The sequence below is a fragment of the Terrapene carolina genome, unplaced genomic scaffold, assembly GCF_002925995.2.
Source record: "Terrapene carolina triunguis isolate 2854851 unplaced genomic scaffold, T_m_triunguis-2.0 Scaffold35098, whole genome shotgun sequence".
In the NCBI taxonomy this organism is placed as follows: Eukaryota; Metazoa; Chordata; order Testudines; family Emydidae; genus Terrapene; species Terrapene triunguis.
The window spans coordinates 2060337-2079203 of record NW_020699449.1 but is presented as its reverse complement, the minus strand read 5'-3'; the positions used below and the strand labels follow the sequence as shown (position 1 = coordinate 2079203).

The following is an 18867-nucleotide window of genomic DNA, read 5'->3' as shown; positions in this document are numbered from 1 at the left end:
ACAAAATTCCTTAGAATTCACAACCATTCTTTACCTTATTTACATAGGATTCCAGGCAACATGATAATTCTTTCCCCAACCAGCACAGGGTAATAAAGGAATTTCTGATGACATCATCTCTGATGGAGTGCATCAGTGCCCTGTCAGTTGATTTTCATTCGCAAGCAGGAGAACAGATCTGTTATAGCTCTCCTGAGTGATTTCATTAAATGCTTTCACTTGTTCTTTAACTGCACTTTTTCACATTAGCCTTTTCATATCTCCACCAAAACTCAATGTGAAGGATCTCTGTCATTTAATCAGTACATCCAGAAACATTTCTTTTTGCATTGAAGAAGAAAGAGAAGCCTACTAACCTGTGATTTTAACAAAAAACATTTCTGCTTTTTGATGATTCATCAGTTTTTCCAAAGTACAGCAATGCATTTAAATGGTCAGCCCTTATCCCTGGACTCCTCACTAAAGCGATGATGATCCAGATATTCTTGTAAAGACGGAATTTCATCTATCTGTGTTTTGCTAGTCGGTGTTCATATAAGTAGATTTCTTTTAAGTATTCCGGGTTGCCAAACTGAAGTATTGCAGTTTTTCACAGAACATGGCTGCATGTTTATTATGTACAGAAGAAAGTCAAATAACATATGACCAGTTTTTGGGACAAGATTAGGCAGAGTTATTCAGGAAAGGTGATCAGTATCCAATCCTGTACATTCGCCTGTATATGAATACATGACATCTTATACTGACCTAAAGTCACTGAGAAGCTTCATTTTGCATCTCCTCAAAAGGCATCTTCTGAATTTAATAAGATAGTAGTTCATATGGGAAATTCCACCATATTTCTTTTCTGAGTGTTAACCTGACTTCTCTGGTGATTAAACATAAGGGACCAAATTTTCAGAACAAGAAGACTTAGGTTCATGCATTAGGCAACTTAGATATCTGAACAGCCACCATTTGATCACAAACTTTTTGTACGCATAGCAGTGCATGACTTTTTTGCACGTAGACCTTAGTACTCTTTCTGAAAACTTGGCCTCAAGAATTTGATATAGTTCAGCTACAGTGACGTGCAATTATGACAAATTGTAGTCTTCATGGCTAGGGTGCACTTAGATAATAATAATTAATGAATAGGCTGCTAATAGGTTACAAACTGTTTTTTTAAAAAGATATTCCAAGTGAGTTGTGCTCTTCAACATTAACCTCATACTATGACAATTGATACAATTTTGTCACAGTAAAATAATGCATAATTAATGGCAGAGGCAAAGTAAAAAATAGATAATTTCTCACTATGGTCACAATAACGTTATGGACTCTGCTGCCATTCGTTAACAATTCATTAGTATGCTTTGATCTAGTCCTCTTTGAAATGAGACTTGACCAAAGCAAACTAGCAAAGTGTTAATGCACAGCCGCTGATCAAACCAAACAAACAAACTGTGAAGGCGTGGCCAAGAAGTCCTGGGCAAACATCTATTAGTAAACTTCGTTAGAGTTCAAACAGTGATGAATTCTTTATGGGAAAACTAGTTTATTTTCTGTAGGTTCTCACCCTGAGATAATGAAAAATTTTCAAAGTATTATTCATCGGGTACATCTGCACAGCAAAAAAAAAAAAAAAAAACAACCCATGGCAGTGAGTTGCAGAGCCTGGGTCAACTGACGTGGGGTTGTGGTACAGAGCTAAAAATAGCAGTACAGACATTCCCGCTCGGGCTGGAGCCTGAGCTCTGAAATCCAATAGATGGCTAGTGGCCTAACCTTAAAATTGTTATTGCTCACACAGTACCTATTCTTTGGCAGTTTCACAGGCAAAGAAAAGTAATGCTTTAGTTATTGAGATCTGTTGGACAGTTATTGCATACCTTTTCCAGATGTGACTATTTGACTGGTTTTATATCTTCACATGTGTTTGTTTATTGGCTAAAATACTAATTCCTATATACATTTTACTTTTTCCCCATACTTTTTGTTTGTTTATTTGTTTTTGGTAAAGATGCCACTTTAGAATCCTGATAACCTGAAATGATGTGGAAGGAAGAATAGGGAGATATAAACTTTGCCTTAGCTATAGCTGGTCATTCAGATTTTATCATTCCTGCCACATTATGTGAGAAATCACTATTCTAAAATATAAATAATCAGCTTTTTGCATGCCATCATGTTTTGCCTGTTAGCATCCCTAAGGTTTTCTACTTGAACACTTAAAACAAAATCCCACGTTTCCATTTTTTCCCCCTGTCATGCATGGCAGAGCTGTTACTGATATGGATGCTAGAAAACTCCTATGGTCACTTCTGGCCTCAGTCCACTTCCTTGGGGAGGACTTTACTAGAAATCTGGTTATCTATCCCTCTGCTAGATGGTGAAAGCATAATCTGGGAAGGCAAATAAAGCGTGACCTAGTCACATTCATGTTGAGCATTATATTTTATGATGCATTATATTATATGAAGACTTTTTAATACGTTTTTAGGGCACTGGCCCTAAACTGTGATGCTCCATTGGATGATAAAAATGGAGCAGAGTCTAAGAATTGGAGAGCTGGTAAACCAGTTCGAGTGGTGCGCAGTTCTAAAGGACGAAGGATCAGCAAATACGCCCCCGAGGAAGGCAATAGATATGATGGCATTTATAAGGTACACAGTTTTCTGCTACCTACTTTATTGCATTTTAAGAGGAAAATGCTGTTCAGATTCTAATGTTTCATAGCCTTTATTATTACATTGGAAGAAAGTGATCATGGTGTCTTAGTAAAGATTATGTAGCTTAGCTCATTCTGTATTGAAGACTATTTGAAATTAAAGTATTCAAAGCAAAAAAACAGTAGTAGAACATAGTCAATAACAAGGATCTATCAATCTGAGTAGATAAGCTATTTTTACAAACATGGACAGAACCAAACTGATCGCTGGGAATCCATTGATTTTTTTTTAACCCCACGCCTCTCAAAAAAGTCTTTCACACACTTCTTAAAATCCTAGCATCTAGCATAAGAATGTATATCACTGAACATACTGTTCTACATTTATCGAAATAACCATTTGACAGTGGAGGGAAAAGAAGATTTAAAACTGTAGTGTATATAATATGAATCAAGTCTGCTATGTTCTCTTTGATCTATATACAGTATGACTATTTATGTGTGTTTGATGGTTTATGGTAAAATAATGAAAATCCAGTGAAGTGAGAACATTCAACTTCTGGCAAGATTTGCTTGAATTTGATTTGGGGACCTAGTATGACACAATTTTATAAGCTGTTGGAGAAAATGCATAAACTAGTACTGGAACTATTGTGATTTAGGTGGTGAAATATTGGCCAGAAATTGGAAAATGTGGATTCTTAGTTTGGCGTTATCTTCTGAGAAGAGATGATGTTGAACCTGCGCCTTGGACCTCAGAAGGAATAGAACGGTCAAAGAAATTGGGTCTGAATGTACAGGTTAGAATCTAAATTCACAAACTTGTTTCAACGTTTTATTCAAATAAGTTGAGTCTAACTTAAATTCTAATAGTAAAAAAGTCAGTTAAATTCCATCCCCATTCTTCACATACTCATTGTGGTAAGCTCACAAAATATTTAAGATTTCCAGCAGTTTAGAAAACATTGCAATATTTCGGCAAAGCAGGATGAATTATGGCTGGAGCTTTGGGCCTGAACACTGAATTACCTTGCTTTTATGTGTTTGTCACTATTTGAGAGCCCGGTAGGACAACTATTTCTCATTTTGAATACTACTCATATGAGTTGTTTCATTGTTGCTAAATGGAGCCTTAAATGTATCTCCCCTGATAACTTTGAAAAAAATATGTCCCTGTGTCTGTTATTTTTCCCAACTTTGTACCCAATGACTGTGGAGTTCCCACAGAGAGGCCAATCTCTCAGGATTGCAGAACCTCTGGGCAACTGGAAACTCATTTCACATGAGTTCCCTCCCCCCTCCCCCCCCAAGTAGCTTTGCCAACTCCCTGTTCTGGAGCTGGGAAGATTCAAGGCAGTATTGCCTTTCTCAACAGGCCAACCTTTTCCTTGGATGGATTACCTTGTCACAGAATCAGCATCTTCAGCTTTAACTCTGTGGTTTGTGGAGTTTGGAAGGCCATGGATATCTTTCACTGGATTGGTCCCTTTTACATCAAGCTTCATCAGATTTTATGACTGAATTACAATTCCCTAAAAATAGATGTTACACATGTAACTTCATTTTCTTGCTTATGTGAGTCCTTTGAAATTATTTCAATGTGTAGGTTTTGTGGTTGAAGTTTTCTTTGGAAATGGACATCCCCATATTCCAGCAGATTTTGTTTTATCTTTTAAAAAAATAAATCTTTGTTTTTCTGTTTAGTATCCAGAAGGTTATCTGGAAGCCATGGCTAGTAAAGAGAAGAAAGATAAGGTTAAAAAGCAAACTGTGAAACAGGAGCCAACCAGACAGAGCAATGGAAACCAGAAACGGTCAATTGATAATGGTATGTCTTTTTATTTTTTTGACACTAGGTAGAGTTCTGTCAAGTTGTATATATTTAAAGTCAAGAATATGAAAACTGCTAAGAAAACAGGAAGCCATTTGGGATAAGAATGTGAAATAAGAAAAAGTGTTAGTGAAGCAAGTGTTCAACTAAATGTAAAGGAGAGGTTGGTCCTCATAGGATCCTGTTCAGTGCTGGGCAGGGGAGAAAGGATAAAACTGTACGAGAAAAGAAAATACTGTATAATTTTTCTCTCCATTCCTAACACTTTTTCTATTTTTTCAGAAAGAAAAAAATGAACAGTCTTATGTGTAGCCTTGTGCTGCAGTCCAGAATAAAGCTGAATAGGAAAAAATTATTACCGTTTTTCACAAATAAGATTCCTGTTTAAGACTTGTAGATGCTTTGTGTTCCCTTCTTAATAGTTCAAACTAATACTCTGCTCTTATTGTGTCTGCTGATAATATTTTTCAGTAGGTATAGAGGAGCCTAAAAACACATCCAAAACCATGAGAATGGGAGATGGAGGGAAAGGAGAGGCTTTTCAGCTAACCCAGCAACAGCAGTGGCTGATAAGAGAAGACTGTCTGAACCAGAAACTGTGGGATGAAGTGCTTGCTTCACTTAAGGAAGGACCAGTATGTTTGCAGCTTGCTTATATTATTCTGCATTTTTATGTCAGCGGGAATTTTAGCCTACATAGTTTGAAAGAGAGATTTTATTAACTCTTGTCTCATACTTGAAACACACCAATGCTAATGGGGGGGGGGGGAGGGGAGATTTTATTTATTTATTTATTATTAATTTTTTTTTTTTGTACACAAAAACTCAAATACAGTTGCTATCTCTGTCATCTTTTACATTGTGAATATATGTCCTCTGTGTGATGCAGGCATGAGAAATAAGACATAAGAGGAAAGATAATGCTTCTCAGTAATACTGTCTTTACTTAATTGACAGGAAATTTAATTTTGTGTTCTAACTCAAAAAGGAGATAGTAGAGAAACGCTGGGAAGGCCTGATGTGGATAGTCATATCCAAAGGTTCAGATACCAAGTTAGTTTAAAAAGTACACACATTATTTGTGGTAGTGTATGTTTTTATCTCTCAGGATAAAGATTGTTTAAGGGCCCAATCCTGCAGCTGTTAGTTGGGGGCAATCCCTATTCACATGATATGGGGCAGCAAGATCAGTCCCTAAGACAGCAAGGGTGTATGTAAAACACAGTGTACAGTATAAGTACATAAAATGTTAAGGAAACAACAAGGGATAGTCCAGGGTGGAGAGACAAAACCCCAACATAAACATTCCACAGATCTTATATCCCTTCAAAAGGGTAAGTGCAGAATAAAACCACCTCCCTCCCCAAAATATACTATATGTGAACATTAATGTTCATGACACTCTGGGTGGTAGTTATTTTACCCAATTTACAGATCGAGAAACCAAAGCACGGAGAGTAAAGCTGAAGGTCAAAAATCAAGTCATGAAAAACTAAGAAATGTTATGCCTTCCCCAGAGCATCTCTCTGCCTCCCAATTACAAATTCGTTAAATATTAAAAATACCAAAAAAAAAAAAGCCCACCTTTGCCCTACATGCTTGGCTGTAATACTACTGTATATGAGTAGCTGGTGATAGTCCATGGGTAAGTGAGTTTGATATCATCAGTAGTCGTTTCTTCCCATCTTCTCATTCACCTTTGCCCTTTTCTGTTTGTTTCTCTTCTCTTCCTCCCTATAACTCTTTGCATCTTATTTTTTTTCTTTTTCCCCTCTCTACCTCTGCTTTTTCCCCATCCCAGCCTTCCTTTTTCTTTCCATCTCATCTCCCTCTTCTATATCTCTCCCTCTTTGCCCTCCTTATTGTTCTCCAAGCTGCAGTCATCAGAGGATAACATGAGCACACCTGAGTAGATATGGGTGATGTAATGTCCAGTAGAGGACAATATTTATGGGAATAGACACACAAAGAAAATGTATGGGTAGTAATTAGTTGATTAGGTAAATCACCTTGAATGTGTAGATTGATGTAGAAATAGTAATAGTCTATAGATTGATCCTAAAGAGAAAAAAATACCTAATGTTAATAGAGTTCACAAACACTTTGCAGAGCCATTGCTCCAACAGCCAGCTATCAGCAACTGTGTTAAATGCCTGCATCAGTATTTGGTACCAATCAGTCCACAGTATCTATATTTGTCTTCTTCAGGAAAGTCTAAACTCCTTATAATAGCCTGTAACTAGTTGGTCCTTCCAGACACACCGAGGGAAAGGACAGAACAAAAAACACTAGCAAAACTCTAAAGAAAAGGGACTTCAGAAAAATCCAAAGCAGGAAAATAGGATGCCTAAAAATGAACACCAAAAAAATTCCATTTACACCTCTACCCCGATATAACGCGACCCGATATAACACAAATTTGGATATAACGCGGTAAAGCAGCGCTCCGGGGGGGGGCGGGGCTGCGTGCTCCCGCGTATCAAAGCAAGTTCAATATAACGCGGTTTCACCTATAATGCGGTAAGATTTTTTGGCTCCCGAGGACAGCGTTATATCGGGGTAGAGGTGTATTTGGGAAGTAGCAGGACCAATTTACTTATTATTAACATGAATTCTCTGAAAGCAGAAGCACCTGTAGTTCCCTGTTTTTCCACTTAAGATACCTCTCCACTACACTGCTGCTAGACAAGTAGCTATACAGGAGCTGAGATAAAGTTATGAGCCTTTTTCCTCTGTTCCCTCCAAGGCATGTGTATTCACTTTTTTTAAATGATTGGAGAGGTTTGACTCCTAAAGTTATACATTACACAAGGGTATAGTGACATGTATGTGTAACAATAGAAAATACTAGCTTGTGGGAAATCCAGTTACTGGGAAGTAGTTTTCCTCTAGATTCCTACCTATAATTTTGACACTGCCTGATACTATATACATTTCCATACAGCTCCCACTAATGTTAATGCAGCTAGCTCTCTGCACTGAAAATGGACCTCTTGACCATTAAAGTACACTGATGTCTACTGTTTTCACTTGTACTGTATATATGGCTCAGTTTGAATCAAATAATTCTGATATTTTAAAAAAATATTTTCAAGGTCTATATTTTGTGTAATCATAATTCCAGTTTTACTTCTGTATGGAGTGAGGAGATTCTGAGCCAATAAAATATCAGAGCTAGAATCTGCGTAAGGCCTACTGTGCTTCTAAAATACCCAGTACAAATTTGCCCCATCCCAATGGGTTGCTTTGGAAGACTGAGATGTAAGGATGAACATTTACGTTTGCAGAGTGTTCTTTTCATCTGTTTTCACAGCATAGAGGAAAGTAATTAAACTAGCCACAATCCTTGTGTGAGTACAATAGCAGGTGCAGAGGTGGCTTGCTCTAGGAAAGGGTTAGGTGCTTTGCTCCCCTCTGTGTAGAGAAGTAGAGATCACTTTGCTAGAATACTGCACGTCTGTGACAAAGGGAGCTTCAAAAGGGAAAAATGATCACTTAATACAGGTACATAACCCATGTTTCCTGACCCCTGCTGAGAATCCCTAGGTCTTACTGTTTTAACAAACATTAATGTGGAGCTAGTACTTTTTTCATAACCTTGGTTCTTCTTCGAGTGCTTGTTCACGTCCATTCCACATTAGGTGTGCGCGCGCCGCGTGCATGAATCGTCGGAAACTTTTTCCCTCAGCGGCTCCCGTCGGGCCCGCAGGGTCTCCCTTCCCGCCAGAGCGGCGCCCCGCCCTCGCGTATATATACCCCTGCCGGCCCGACCCTCCCTCAGTTCCTTCTTACCGCCCGTGGCGACGTTGGAACAACTCTGTCTCTCGCCTGAGAGTGTCCCTTAGCATAGCCATTAGCAATAGTTAGCAGTTCATAATATAGTTAAGTGTTTTAGTGTTAAGTAGTTGATTAGTTCTTCCCAAGGACCAAAATCTCTTGGTGATAGGGGTTTGGTCAACCCCGGCACCGGCCCTGGGCGGCGGGGCATGCCGCACGCCCAAGGCTTTAAGGCGTGTGCCGCGTGCCGCAGGCCTATGCCAGTGAGCGACCCGCACAAGTCGTGTCTCCGTTGCCTCGGGGAAGCTCACCAGAAGGAGCACTGTAAAATTTGTAAGGCCTTCAAGCCCAGAACTAAAAAAGAGAGAGAATTTCGCCTTAGACAGCTCCTCATGGAGGCGGCGTTACAGCCCCCCTCTTCCGCGGCACCGTCCACTTCGGTGCGGAGTGCCCCGGCATCGGTCCGCGACCCGACACCGGCGGCGCAGACTAAGCCCACGGTACCGCCAATGCGGGAACATGCCCGGCATCGATCTTCTTCACCGGCCAAGTCGAAGGGCCAGCCTAAGGCCCGGGGGCGCTCCCCACACAAGAAGGCGGCACCGGCGAAGACCGCAAGTGCGGCCAAGGCCGTGACGGCCCCGATACAGGTCCCGGTACCAGTGGCTCCAGCGCCGAAGGGCCCGTCGAGCCCCGGGACAAGCGCGTCGAGTGAGGAGGATGGGCTGGAGGAACTGTTGGAACAGCCCTCCACCCCAGACACATTTGAGGCAGCAAAGGACCTCATTGAATTGTCCTCCGAGAGCACACTCCGCACTACAGACATTCCGCCGCGACTGCCATCCAAGGGCAAACCGGCGATGATGCGCCCGTCGCGGTCGCCATCTCGGCACCGTTCATGGCGCCGGTCCCAGTCGAGCTCCGCCTCAGTGGACTCCCGGCTTCCCGCCGCACAACGGACCACAAAACAGTCAGGGCCCGATGCGAGCCTGGCACCGCCCCAGCAGCCCGGCTCGAGCAGGCGCCGGGACGCTTCGATGGCGAGGCTCCCAAGACCATACTCCCGCAGCCGCTCCCGGTCCCGCGGTCAACGGTACCGTTCCAGGTCCAGATCGGCACGCTGCTACTCATGGTCCCGGTCCCGACGGCACCGCTCCCCGACACCGGACCGGCACCGCCCCACGGCACCGCCGTGGCCCTCTAGGTCACCGTCCCTAGCATCGGAAGAGGGCTCGGGTCTTTCCAGATATGGCCGCAGAGGGCATGCCGCTAGAGAGCACGAGGCCTCTTGGCAGCCACATTGGAGCCATCCTGGACAGTGGCCGTTCTGGACGCCGTGGGCCTATCATCAGCAAGGCCCTCCGTCCAGAACCTCGAGATCGGGCCCCTCAGGAGACCGGTCCCGCTCCCCACGGTGCCGCCCTACCTCCCGTGCGGAGGCCACGGTCTCCAGACCACCAGACACAGAGAGGGCGGACTCGGCACCGAGCCCGGCACCGTCCCAGACTCGGGGCAGGGGGTGCACCCCGGAGGACCGCCCCGCTGAGGAGGAGCTACAGGAGGACGAGGACGCTCAAAAGGCCATGACCTCCTCCTCCTCGCCGGACGAAGCCGTGGCGGGCACGACAGTGTCCGGCCCTCCCCCTATTGACCACCGGGCGCACCAGGACCTGCTCCGCCGGGTGGCCCTCAATTTGGGACTACAAGCAGAGGAGACGGTTGAGCAGGAAGACCCGATGGTGGACATTCTGAGCCCAGAGGGTCCCTCCAGGATCGCACTCCCGCTCATAAAAACGGTCCAGGCAAACTATAAGACCGTATGGCAAACGCCAGCCTCCTCTGCGCCAACCGCAAAAGGCGTAGAAAGAAAGTACTTTGCCCCGTCCAAGGGGTTTGACTTTCTCTTCTCCCATCCGACCCCATGTTCGTTGGTCGTCTCAGCGGTTAACGAACGGGAAAGGCATGGCCAGCAGGCCCCAGCACCCAAGGCCAAGGAAGCAAAATGACTAGACCTATTTGGCAGGAAGGTCTATTCGTCCGGAGGCCTCCAGTTGCGGATAGCAAACCAGCAAGCGATCCTAAATAGGCACAACTTTAACTCATGGGCATCAGTGTCCAAGTTCAAGGATGCCTTGCCTCAGGGCTCGCAACCTGAGTTTGAGGCCATAGTGGACGAGGGGAAGGCGGTGGCCAAAACCTCTTTACAAGCCTCACTTTACTCTGCCCACGCAGCCGCTAGAACAATTGCGTCAGGTGTGGTGATGAGACGCTCTGCATGGCTGCAATCTTCTGGCCTTCCTCCGGAGGTACAAAATACCCTCCAGGACCTGCCGTTCGAGGGTTCGGGCTTATTTTCAGAGCAGACAGACGCCAGGCTGCACAGCCTCAAGGACTCTCGGGCTACCCTTAAGTCCTTAGGGATGCACACCCCTGTGACACAGAGGAAGCCGTTCAAGCCCCAACCTCCACAGAGGCAGTACCATCCTCGCCCTCGGCAGGAACCATACCGTAGACGGGGCAGGGACAATAGGCGTAGGCGCAACAATACGCCTAACCAAGGCCAAAACCAGGGCCAAAACAAGCCGCAGCCGGGAAATAAACAAGGATTTTGAAGCTGCGATCGAGGACAGCGTACCCATCTCTTCTCCGGATCCACCCCTGCGTTTCAGGGACCGCCTGTCCCATTTTTTCCGTGCATGGTCTCATATAACATCAGACCGTTGGGTCCTGCGCACGGTGGAGTCAGGTTACGCCCTCCAGTTCTCCTCGCCCCCTCCCTCCCACCCACCACCCCCGTCCCTCTTCAGGGACCCCTCTCACGAGCAACTCCTCATGCAGGAGGTACAGACCCTCCTCGAGGTGGGGGCGGTGGAGGAGGTTCCTCTGGACCTCAGAGGAAGAGGGTTCTATTCCAGATACTTCCTCATCCCCAAAGCGAAAGGGGGCCTCCGTCCTATCCTGGACCTTCGCAAGCTAAACAAGTACTTGCAAAAACCGCGTTTCCGTATGGTCTCCCTTGGTACCATCATTCCTTCCCTGGATCCGGGGGATTGGTACGCTGCCCTCGATATGAAAGACGCCTATTTTCACATTGCCATTCGCCCGGCCCACCGGCGTTTTCTGCGCTTCACTATCCAACAGCGTCATTTCCAGTTTGCGGTCTTGCCCTTCGGCCTGGCAACAGCCCCACGTGTCTTCACGAAATGCATGTCGGTGGTAGCCGCCTTTCTTCGAAAAAGACGGATGCGCGTCTACCCGTACCTGGACGATTGGCTCCTGGCGGGCCGGTCGGAGGTAGAGGTCCGCGCCCATGTGGAACTGGCGTTGCAAGTATTCCGGGAACTCGGTCTGTTGATCAATGTGCCCAAGTCATCACTAGTCCCCACACAGAGGCTGGACTTCATAGGGGCAGTCCTGGACTCGGTGGCGGCACGGGCAAGTCTTCCCGTATCGCGATTCCTGGCTATCAAGGAGGCCGTGACCTCCATTCAGCGATTCCCTACGGCCAGATGTTGCCTGCAACTCTTGGGGCACATGGCAGCGTGCACACACGTAGTCGGGCTCGCCTGTCTCAGACTCCGGCCGCTGCAGCTGTGGTTGGCTCAGGTGTATCGCCCCAACAGAGACCCCTTGGACATGGTCGTCACGATCCCGGCTCGGGTGTCGAACGCCCTCCGTTGGTGGCTCGATCAACAGCAGGTTTGCGCGGGGGTCCCGTTTGCCGCCCCTCAACCGACTCTGACGCTAGTAACAGACGCGTCGGACCTGGGTTGGGGAGCGCACCTAGGGGACCAGCGCACTCAGGGCTTGTGGTCCAGGGAGGAACGGCTGCTCCACATCAACCTGAAGGAGCTGAGGGCGGTTCGCCTCGCCTGCCAGACCTTTCACGCCACCATAAGGGGACACAGCGTGTCAGTTCTGACAGACAACACTACCGCTATGTTTTACATAAACAAGCAGGGCAGGTCCCGGTCCTCTCCCCTCTGTCACGAGGCTCTCCTCCTCTGGGACTTCTGCATAGCCCATTCAGTACAACTTCGGGCAGCATATCTCCCCGGGGTCCAGAACGGGCTAGCGGACCGTCTCAGCCGGTCCTACCTCAGGCACGAGTGGAGGCTGAGACGAGACATCCTCCGTTCTATTTTCCTGAGGTGGGGGTTTCCCCAGGTGGACCTGTTTGCCAGCAAGGGCAACAACCAGTGCCCGCAATTCTGCTCGTTCCAGGGTCACAGTCCAGGCTCAATGGCGGACGCCTTTGCAATCCCGTGGGGCGGAAGCCTGAAGTACGCCTTTCCCCCGTTCCCACTCATTCACAGGGTCCTGCTAAAGGCCCGCAGGGACAGGGCGACAGTCATCCTAATCGCCCCGGCGTGGCCACGCCAACACTGGTTCACAACTCTGTTGGAACTGTCCGTGACCGCTCCGATAGCCCTTCCCCTCCATCACGACCTCATCACTCAGGAGCGGGGTCGCCTACTCCACCCGAACCTGCCGTCGCTGCATCTCACGGCATGGCTTCTCTCTGGTTAAGTGAGGTGGAGCACAGGTGTTCCCACGAGGTCCAGCAAATCCTCCTTGGTAGTAGGAAACCCTCCACGAGGGCAGCCTACCTGGCCAAGTGGAAGCGCTTCTCCCTGTGGTGTGAGCCTCAGCACTCACAGCCTTTACAGGCCTCGATACCACTGATTCTGGACTACTTGCTGCACCTCAAGCGTCAAGGCCTCGCCCCCGCTTCTATTAAGGTGCATCTGGCCGCCATTTCGGCGTTCCACCCTGGGGAATCGGGCAGATCCGTGTTCTCCAACCCCACGGTGGTCCGATTCCTCAAGGGTCTGGAGCGGGTGTTCCCTTACTCGCGCCCTCCTATACCCCCGTGGAACCTCAATCTGGTCCTCACTAAGCTTATGGGGCCGCCCTTTGAACCCCTGGCCTTGCTCCCTCACGCACCTTTCATGGAAGGTCGCGTTCCTCGTGGCCATCACCTCGGCTAGGAGGGTGTCGGAGTTGAGGGCCCTCACCTCGGAGCCCCCTTATACTGTCTTTTATAAAGATAAGGTGCAGCTTAGGCCTCACCCTAAATTCCTCCCAAAGGTGGTTACGAATTTTCACATGGGGCAAGACATTTGTTTACCGGTATTCTTCCCTAAGCCCCATACGGACCCAAGCCATCGCAGCCTACATACCCTGGATGTTAGACGGGCATTGGCTTTTTATCTGGACCGTACCCGGCCTTTCCGTAAATCGTCTCAGCTGTTTGTGGCCGTTGCGGAACGTATGAAGGGCCAGCCTATTTCTACGCAACGCCTGTCGGCGTGGATCGTGAGTTGCATACGTACGTGTTACGAGCTCGCCAACATGCCTGCTCCTCAGATCAGGGCTCACTCCACTAGAGCCCAGGCGTCCTCGACGGCCTTCTTGGCACAGGTCCCGCTCCAGGAGATCTGCAAGGCAGCCACCTGGTCGTCAGTGCATACCTTCACAGCCCACTACGCGGTCCACCATCAGACCAGAGATGATGCAGTGGTCGGCAGGGCGGTGCTGCAATCAGTTATTCCTTGACTCCTACCCTCCTCCAATGGTAAGCTTGCGAGTCACCTAATGTGGAATGGACGTGAACAAGCACTTGAAGAAGAAAAGACGGTTACTTACCTTCTGTAACTGTTGTTCTTTGAGATGTGTTGTTCACGTCCATTCCACTTCCCACCCTCCTTCCCCTCTGTCGGAGTCACCGGCAAGAAGGAACTGAGGGAGGGTCGGGCCGGCAGGGGTATATATACGCGAGGGCGGGGCGCCGCTCTGGCGGGAAGGGAGACCCTGCGGGCCCGACGGGAGCCGCTGAGGGAAAAAGTTTCCGACGATTCGTGCACGCGGCGCGCGCACACCTAATGTGGAATGGACGTGAACAACACATCTCGAAGAACAACAGTTACAGAAGGTAAGTAACCGTCTTTTCTCTGGATTCCCAGGAGGATTTGGAGAAGCAGGAAATTTAGCATGGCCATGGACCAGCTTCCTGGCCACTCCGTCAGGTTGTATTTGTCATGGGTATGAAGGGTTGAGGAAGACTTAACCCAACCAAATATCCAAAATAACGAATTTAAAGCCAATTGAAAAAACAAAGGTATAACAAATTCAGTGTTTATTATTTATTATTAATGTGCTTAGCATTGTTCTTCCCTAAGAAGTTTACAATCTAAGAAGAAACAGTAAATAACAGTTCAGTCATGCAAGCATGAGGTGAGCAGAATATAGAAATAGATTAACATTGGCACAAGGTGAGTGCATGGCTATATTAGACACACAATATTTCTGCAGGTGTGGGAGCAATACCAGTGGGCTTTTTGGAAGAAATGTGCAATTCAGACTGTCTGGTATGAAAAAAGGAAGCTAGAATATAAACAAGCTAACTATGCTTACCTACAAAATCAAGCTGTCATGTAATCATATTTGGAGAAGTGTAGTGTCTTGGCACTTGTGCAAAATTATTAATCAGCACTAACTCGGGAACTCCTGGCCTGCTTAGAGCCCAAGGCTTAGGAAAAGAATAACATTTATATAAAATATGGATGAACGTAGAAGCTGTCATATGAGAATGGGCTGGTCTTTGTGCTTTTTCCAAACACTTATGGGCCCCAATTCTGTTCTCAGTTACTCTGGATTTATAGCTGTGTAAATGAAAGCAAAATTTGACTCACCAGGTTTAAATTTGTACATATTTTAAGTAGGCGTGATTACTACAGTAGTTGGGCAAATGATTTGCCCTTGTTAAAAACTGCATTAGCTACAGTAATTTTTAGACAATCCGCACAAGGGTATTATTCGTTCTTATGTATTTGCCATGTTCATGGATGTGCCGTTAGTAGGACGTTCTCATCCCATTTTTTCTTTCCTTTGCCCTACACTAGAATTTTCTGAAGAAACTGGAACAATCCTTTATGTGTGTCTGCTGCCAGGAGCTGGTTTACCAGCCAGTGACAACAGAGTGCCTCCATAACGTCTGTAAAGTAAGTACAAACTCTGTCCTGCTCTGGATTGAGTTTCTGGCATTGAGGCACCAGTCAACTGAGCCAGTCTATATTTTAGCAAGACAATAATTATACCAAGCATTCTGACCAAGGAATGCAATAAGTTTGCTCCCAATTTGGTGTGATTATGGTTTATTTTAAATGAGTAATCTGTATTTTCTTCCATTTTATATTTTTTTTAAAAATGGAAATGCATTAGGTGGTGGTTGTTGTTGTTGTTTTTAAACAGACGTGTCAAACTTCCTTTAGTGTTGCTCCTTGAAATCAATGAAATTACACTAGGGACTGACTTGGTCCAATAGCTAGACTTTGGCACAATAAGACAGACCTAATTTCATCTATTTAGGAAAGAACACAGCATATCAAATTCTACAACAAATGATTAGATAAAACAACGCAATACAAATTATATTGGTTCATTACCTGAGTAAGTTATGGTGTCTTAACACTATTTGATGGGCACCCATTGGGAAATTATATTAAATTTGTAGATTTCAACGCCAGAAGGAATCATTGTGATAATCTAGTCTGACCTCCTGTATAACGCAGGCCATAGAATTTCCCCAAAATAATTCCTACACTAGAGCATATCTTTTAGAAAAAATCCAATCTTGATTAAAATTTGCTGGTGACCGAGAATCCACCATGACCCTTGTTAAATTGTTCCAACGGTTAATCACCTGTGTTAAAAATGTACATCTTATTTCCAGTCTGAATTTGTCTAGCTTCAACTTCCAGTCATTGGATCGTGTCATATCTTTTTCTCTGCTAGATTGAAGAGCCCATTTATCAAGTAGGGCTTATAGACTGTAATCAAGTCAGTCCTTAACCTTCCCTTTGTTAAGCTAAATAGATTGAGCTGCTTGAGTTTATTGCCATAAGTCTTCATATACATAAACTTCATATTTTCAGACTTGAAGACTTGGATACCAGGCAGTTTATGGAATCCAGTGTTTACTAGAATCAGTAAAGACTTTGCATATACAGAGAGAGAGAATTTGTGTACAGGGATGTATCTATAGACACATACACTGCATTGTACATGTCACATCTGCTTCTGTTATATCAGTTATCTCTGTTGCATGTGTTTTCTCTGCCAGTATGTTTTTACATGTTAGCTATGTGGTCACAGTTCAAGGGATGTGCATGCCTGAGAATAGCTCTGCCATTGCATTGGAGAGATAGGTTATTAATTTACTAGCTCTGTAGAAGAACAAGAATTTGGTTTAACTGTACTTGGATCATTATATCTTCCAAGTACAAAATTTACTCAAAGTTTAATTTTTAAGACTAGCGTTAGCACCTCATACAACACAGATCACTTATTTATTATTATTTATGATATGCTAGCACCGAGAGATCCTGAACAAAAAATAGATTCCATTGTTCCAGATGCTGTACAGACACTTAGGGTAAGGCACAGTGTCTTCCTAAGAGCAGCAGGCTATCAAGGGCTGCACAGGCGGGGAGAGGCGCCCTTCCCCCAATCCAGTGCAGCCAGAGCCTAGCCAGAGCTGCCATGGCTGGAGAGAGGCGCACCTCCCCCAGTCCAGCCCAGATCCGCCGGAGCTGCCGTGGCCCAGGAGAGGTGCCTCTCCCCTGGCCCTGAGCTGCAGCAGCGAGAGAGGGCTGGGGGGAGTCCTCTCTCCCTGCTACAGCCCCCGGGGCAGCCTGCACCTTCAGCCAGAGCCCTCACCCCCCAGCCCTCTGCCGGAGCCCTGAGCCCCCTCCCGCACCCCAATCTCCTCATCCCCGGCTCTACCCTAGAGCTCGCACCCCTAGCCAGAGCCCTCACTCACTGCACCCCAGCCCTGAGCCCCCGCCCACACTCCAAACCCATTGGCCCCACCCCCACCACACATCACCTCCATATTGGTGCACATAACAAAATTCATTCCACACATGGACATAAAAAATTAGAGGGAACGTCGGCCAGGACTATCATGATGGGGTGAATAAACAGAAGTAAGGGAGTGGAAAAAATAAAGGAAAGAGAGGAAGGGAATGAAGAAGGCTGGATAGATGGTGAGGATCCCAAAGGACAAGGATAATGAGGGTGGCAACAGAATGACCATGGGGGAAGAAAACAATGTCCAGAGTTCAAATTGTACAGAGCAGTCTGCTACTATAACTGCTGCCCAGGAGCTGAGATTCTCCTTGCCCCTGCTGCTCCCAGAGGCTGGCTCTGTTCCATGAGATTCTGCTCTGCCTTCTCCACCCACATGCCTAGGGAAGGACAAAAAGGGGTCACTTGGAGACCTGGGGACAACCGAAAGGGGAATAGGATATTTATTTGTAAATGTTTGGTATAGATTTTGTGGAATACCATGTGTATGATTATTCTACATATCCCCCTTGAGGATTGAATATTGGGATCTTTCATAAAGATGGAGTAGATGTGGACTGCATGTTTTTTTGTTTTGTTTAGTACTTACACCATTAGACATTTGCCCTGGATTTTTTGTCTTGTATACAATTAGTAAGCTTTATTTATTTATTTAGCGTGTGCATAGTAAGCTTAATAAAAATAAGTTTTAAAAAAAGTATTTAGATAAAAAAAAATAAGAAAGGAAGAATTAGGGAAGAATTTGCAAAGCCCTAGCAAGTTCATAAAAGTTTAGATATAAGCTACAACTGCGTATTCAGAGTCATAGCTTGAAATGAATGGCTGGGATGTTTGAGAAGTTTAGCAGGAATGCTAAAAAGAATCTGCAGACGGAGCTCTCCTACCCGCAGAGAGGCGGGGGGAAGTGGAGTCCTTCCCTGGTGACCTGTACTTTCATTCATGCCAAACTTACTGCTTGTAATGTAGCCAAGAACAGAGTTCTTTGTTGTCTTCCTCTGTGTAACGGCAAGAATGTGTATCAGAAGACTTAGTAACAGCTTAGTAACAGTTCTAGCTATGCTGAGCACTACGTTTGCTCCCTAGTAGTTGCTTAGCTAGTTGTTCAGCACAAAGAAAAGCTGTAATTTTCTTTCCTTGCGTGTCTTAGAGCTGTTTACAGCGCTCCTTCCGAGCTGAAGTCTTCACCTGCCCTGCCTGCCGCCATGACCTTGGGAAGGGCTACACCATGGTTCCCAACAAGATACTGCAGACACTACTTGACCAGTTCTTCCCTGGGTACAGCAAAGGACGATGATATGTTCAGCTCCTACCTGACTTCTCCCAGTGACTATAGACAATAAAGGAGAATAAACATGGGAAATTCAACAGTGGACCAGCCAACTTGATGGGACTCAACATATTGTCACATTCTGAAGCAGCTCTCTTCCCCCTACAGCCATCTCTTTGTGTAGTGAGAACTCAAATTCTCAGCTGTCTTTCACCATCAAAGGTAGTCTTGGCCAGTTGACAACTAGTTTTTAAAACAGAAAAAGAAAAGCCTCAGCTCTGACTGGCCAACTGTAGCTGATGCTTAAATTATGTTGGTTTTTTGTAACTACCTCAGGACAGAGGAAGATAATTTGTGGGGATTAAAAGAAGTTCAGTGAAGTTTTAGCTACACACTGCCTCCTGAATATTAGTTGTGCCTGGTCCAGGCAGTTTGATTTACAAAAAAAACAAAACAAAAAAAAAAAGCAGC

General features: G+C 45.7%; 1 protein-coding gene across 1 annotated transcript in view; it reads left to right on the top strand.

Moving 5' to 3' along the window:
• LOC113405332 (E3 ubiquitin-protein ligase UHRF2-like) overlaps positions 1-18867 on the top strand; it is a 180843-nt gene extending 161976 nt beyond the window's left edge. Inside the window, exons 10-15 of the mRNA XM_029914333.1 lie at positions 2471-2645; positions 3313-3450; positions 4355-4478; positions 4953-5116; positions 15164-15262; positions 18277-18867. Coding sequence (XP_029770193.1) covers positions 2471-2645; positions 3313-3450; positions 4355-4478; positions 4953-5116; positions 15164-15262; positions 18277-18423 — 847 coding nt within the window. The 3' untranslated portion in view covers positions 18424-18867. The remainder of the gene's footprint in view (positions 1-2470; positions 2646-3312; positions 3451-4354; positions 4479-4952; positions 5117-15163; positions 15263-18276) is intronic.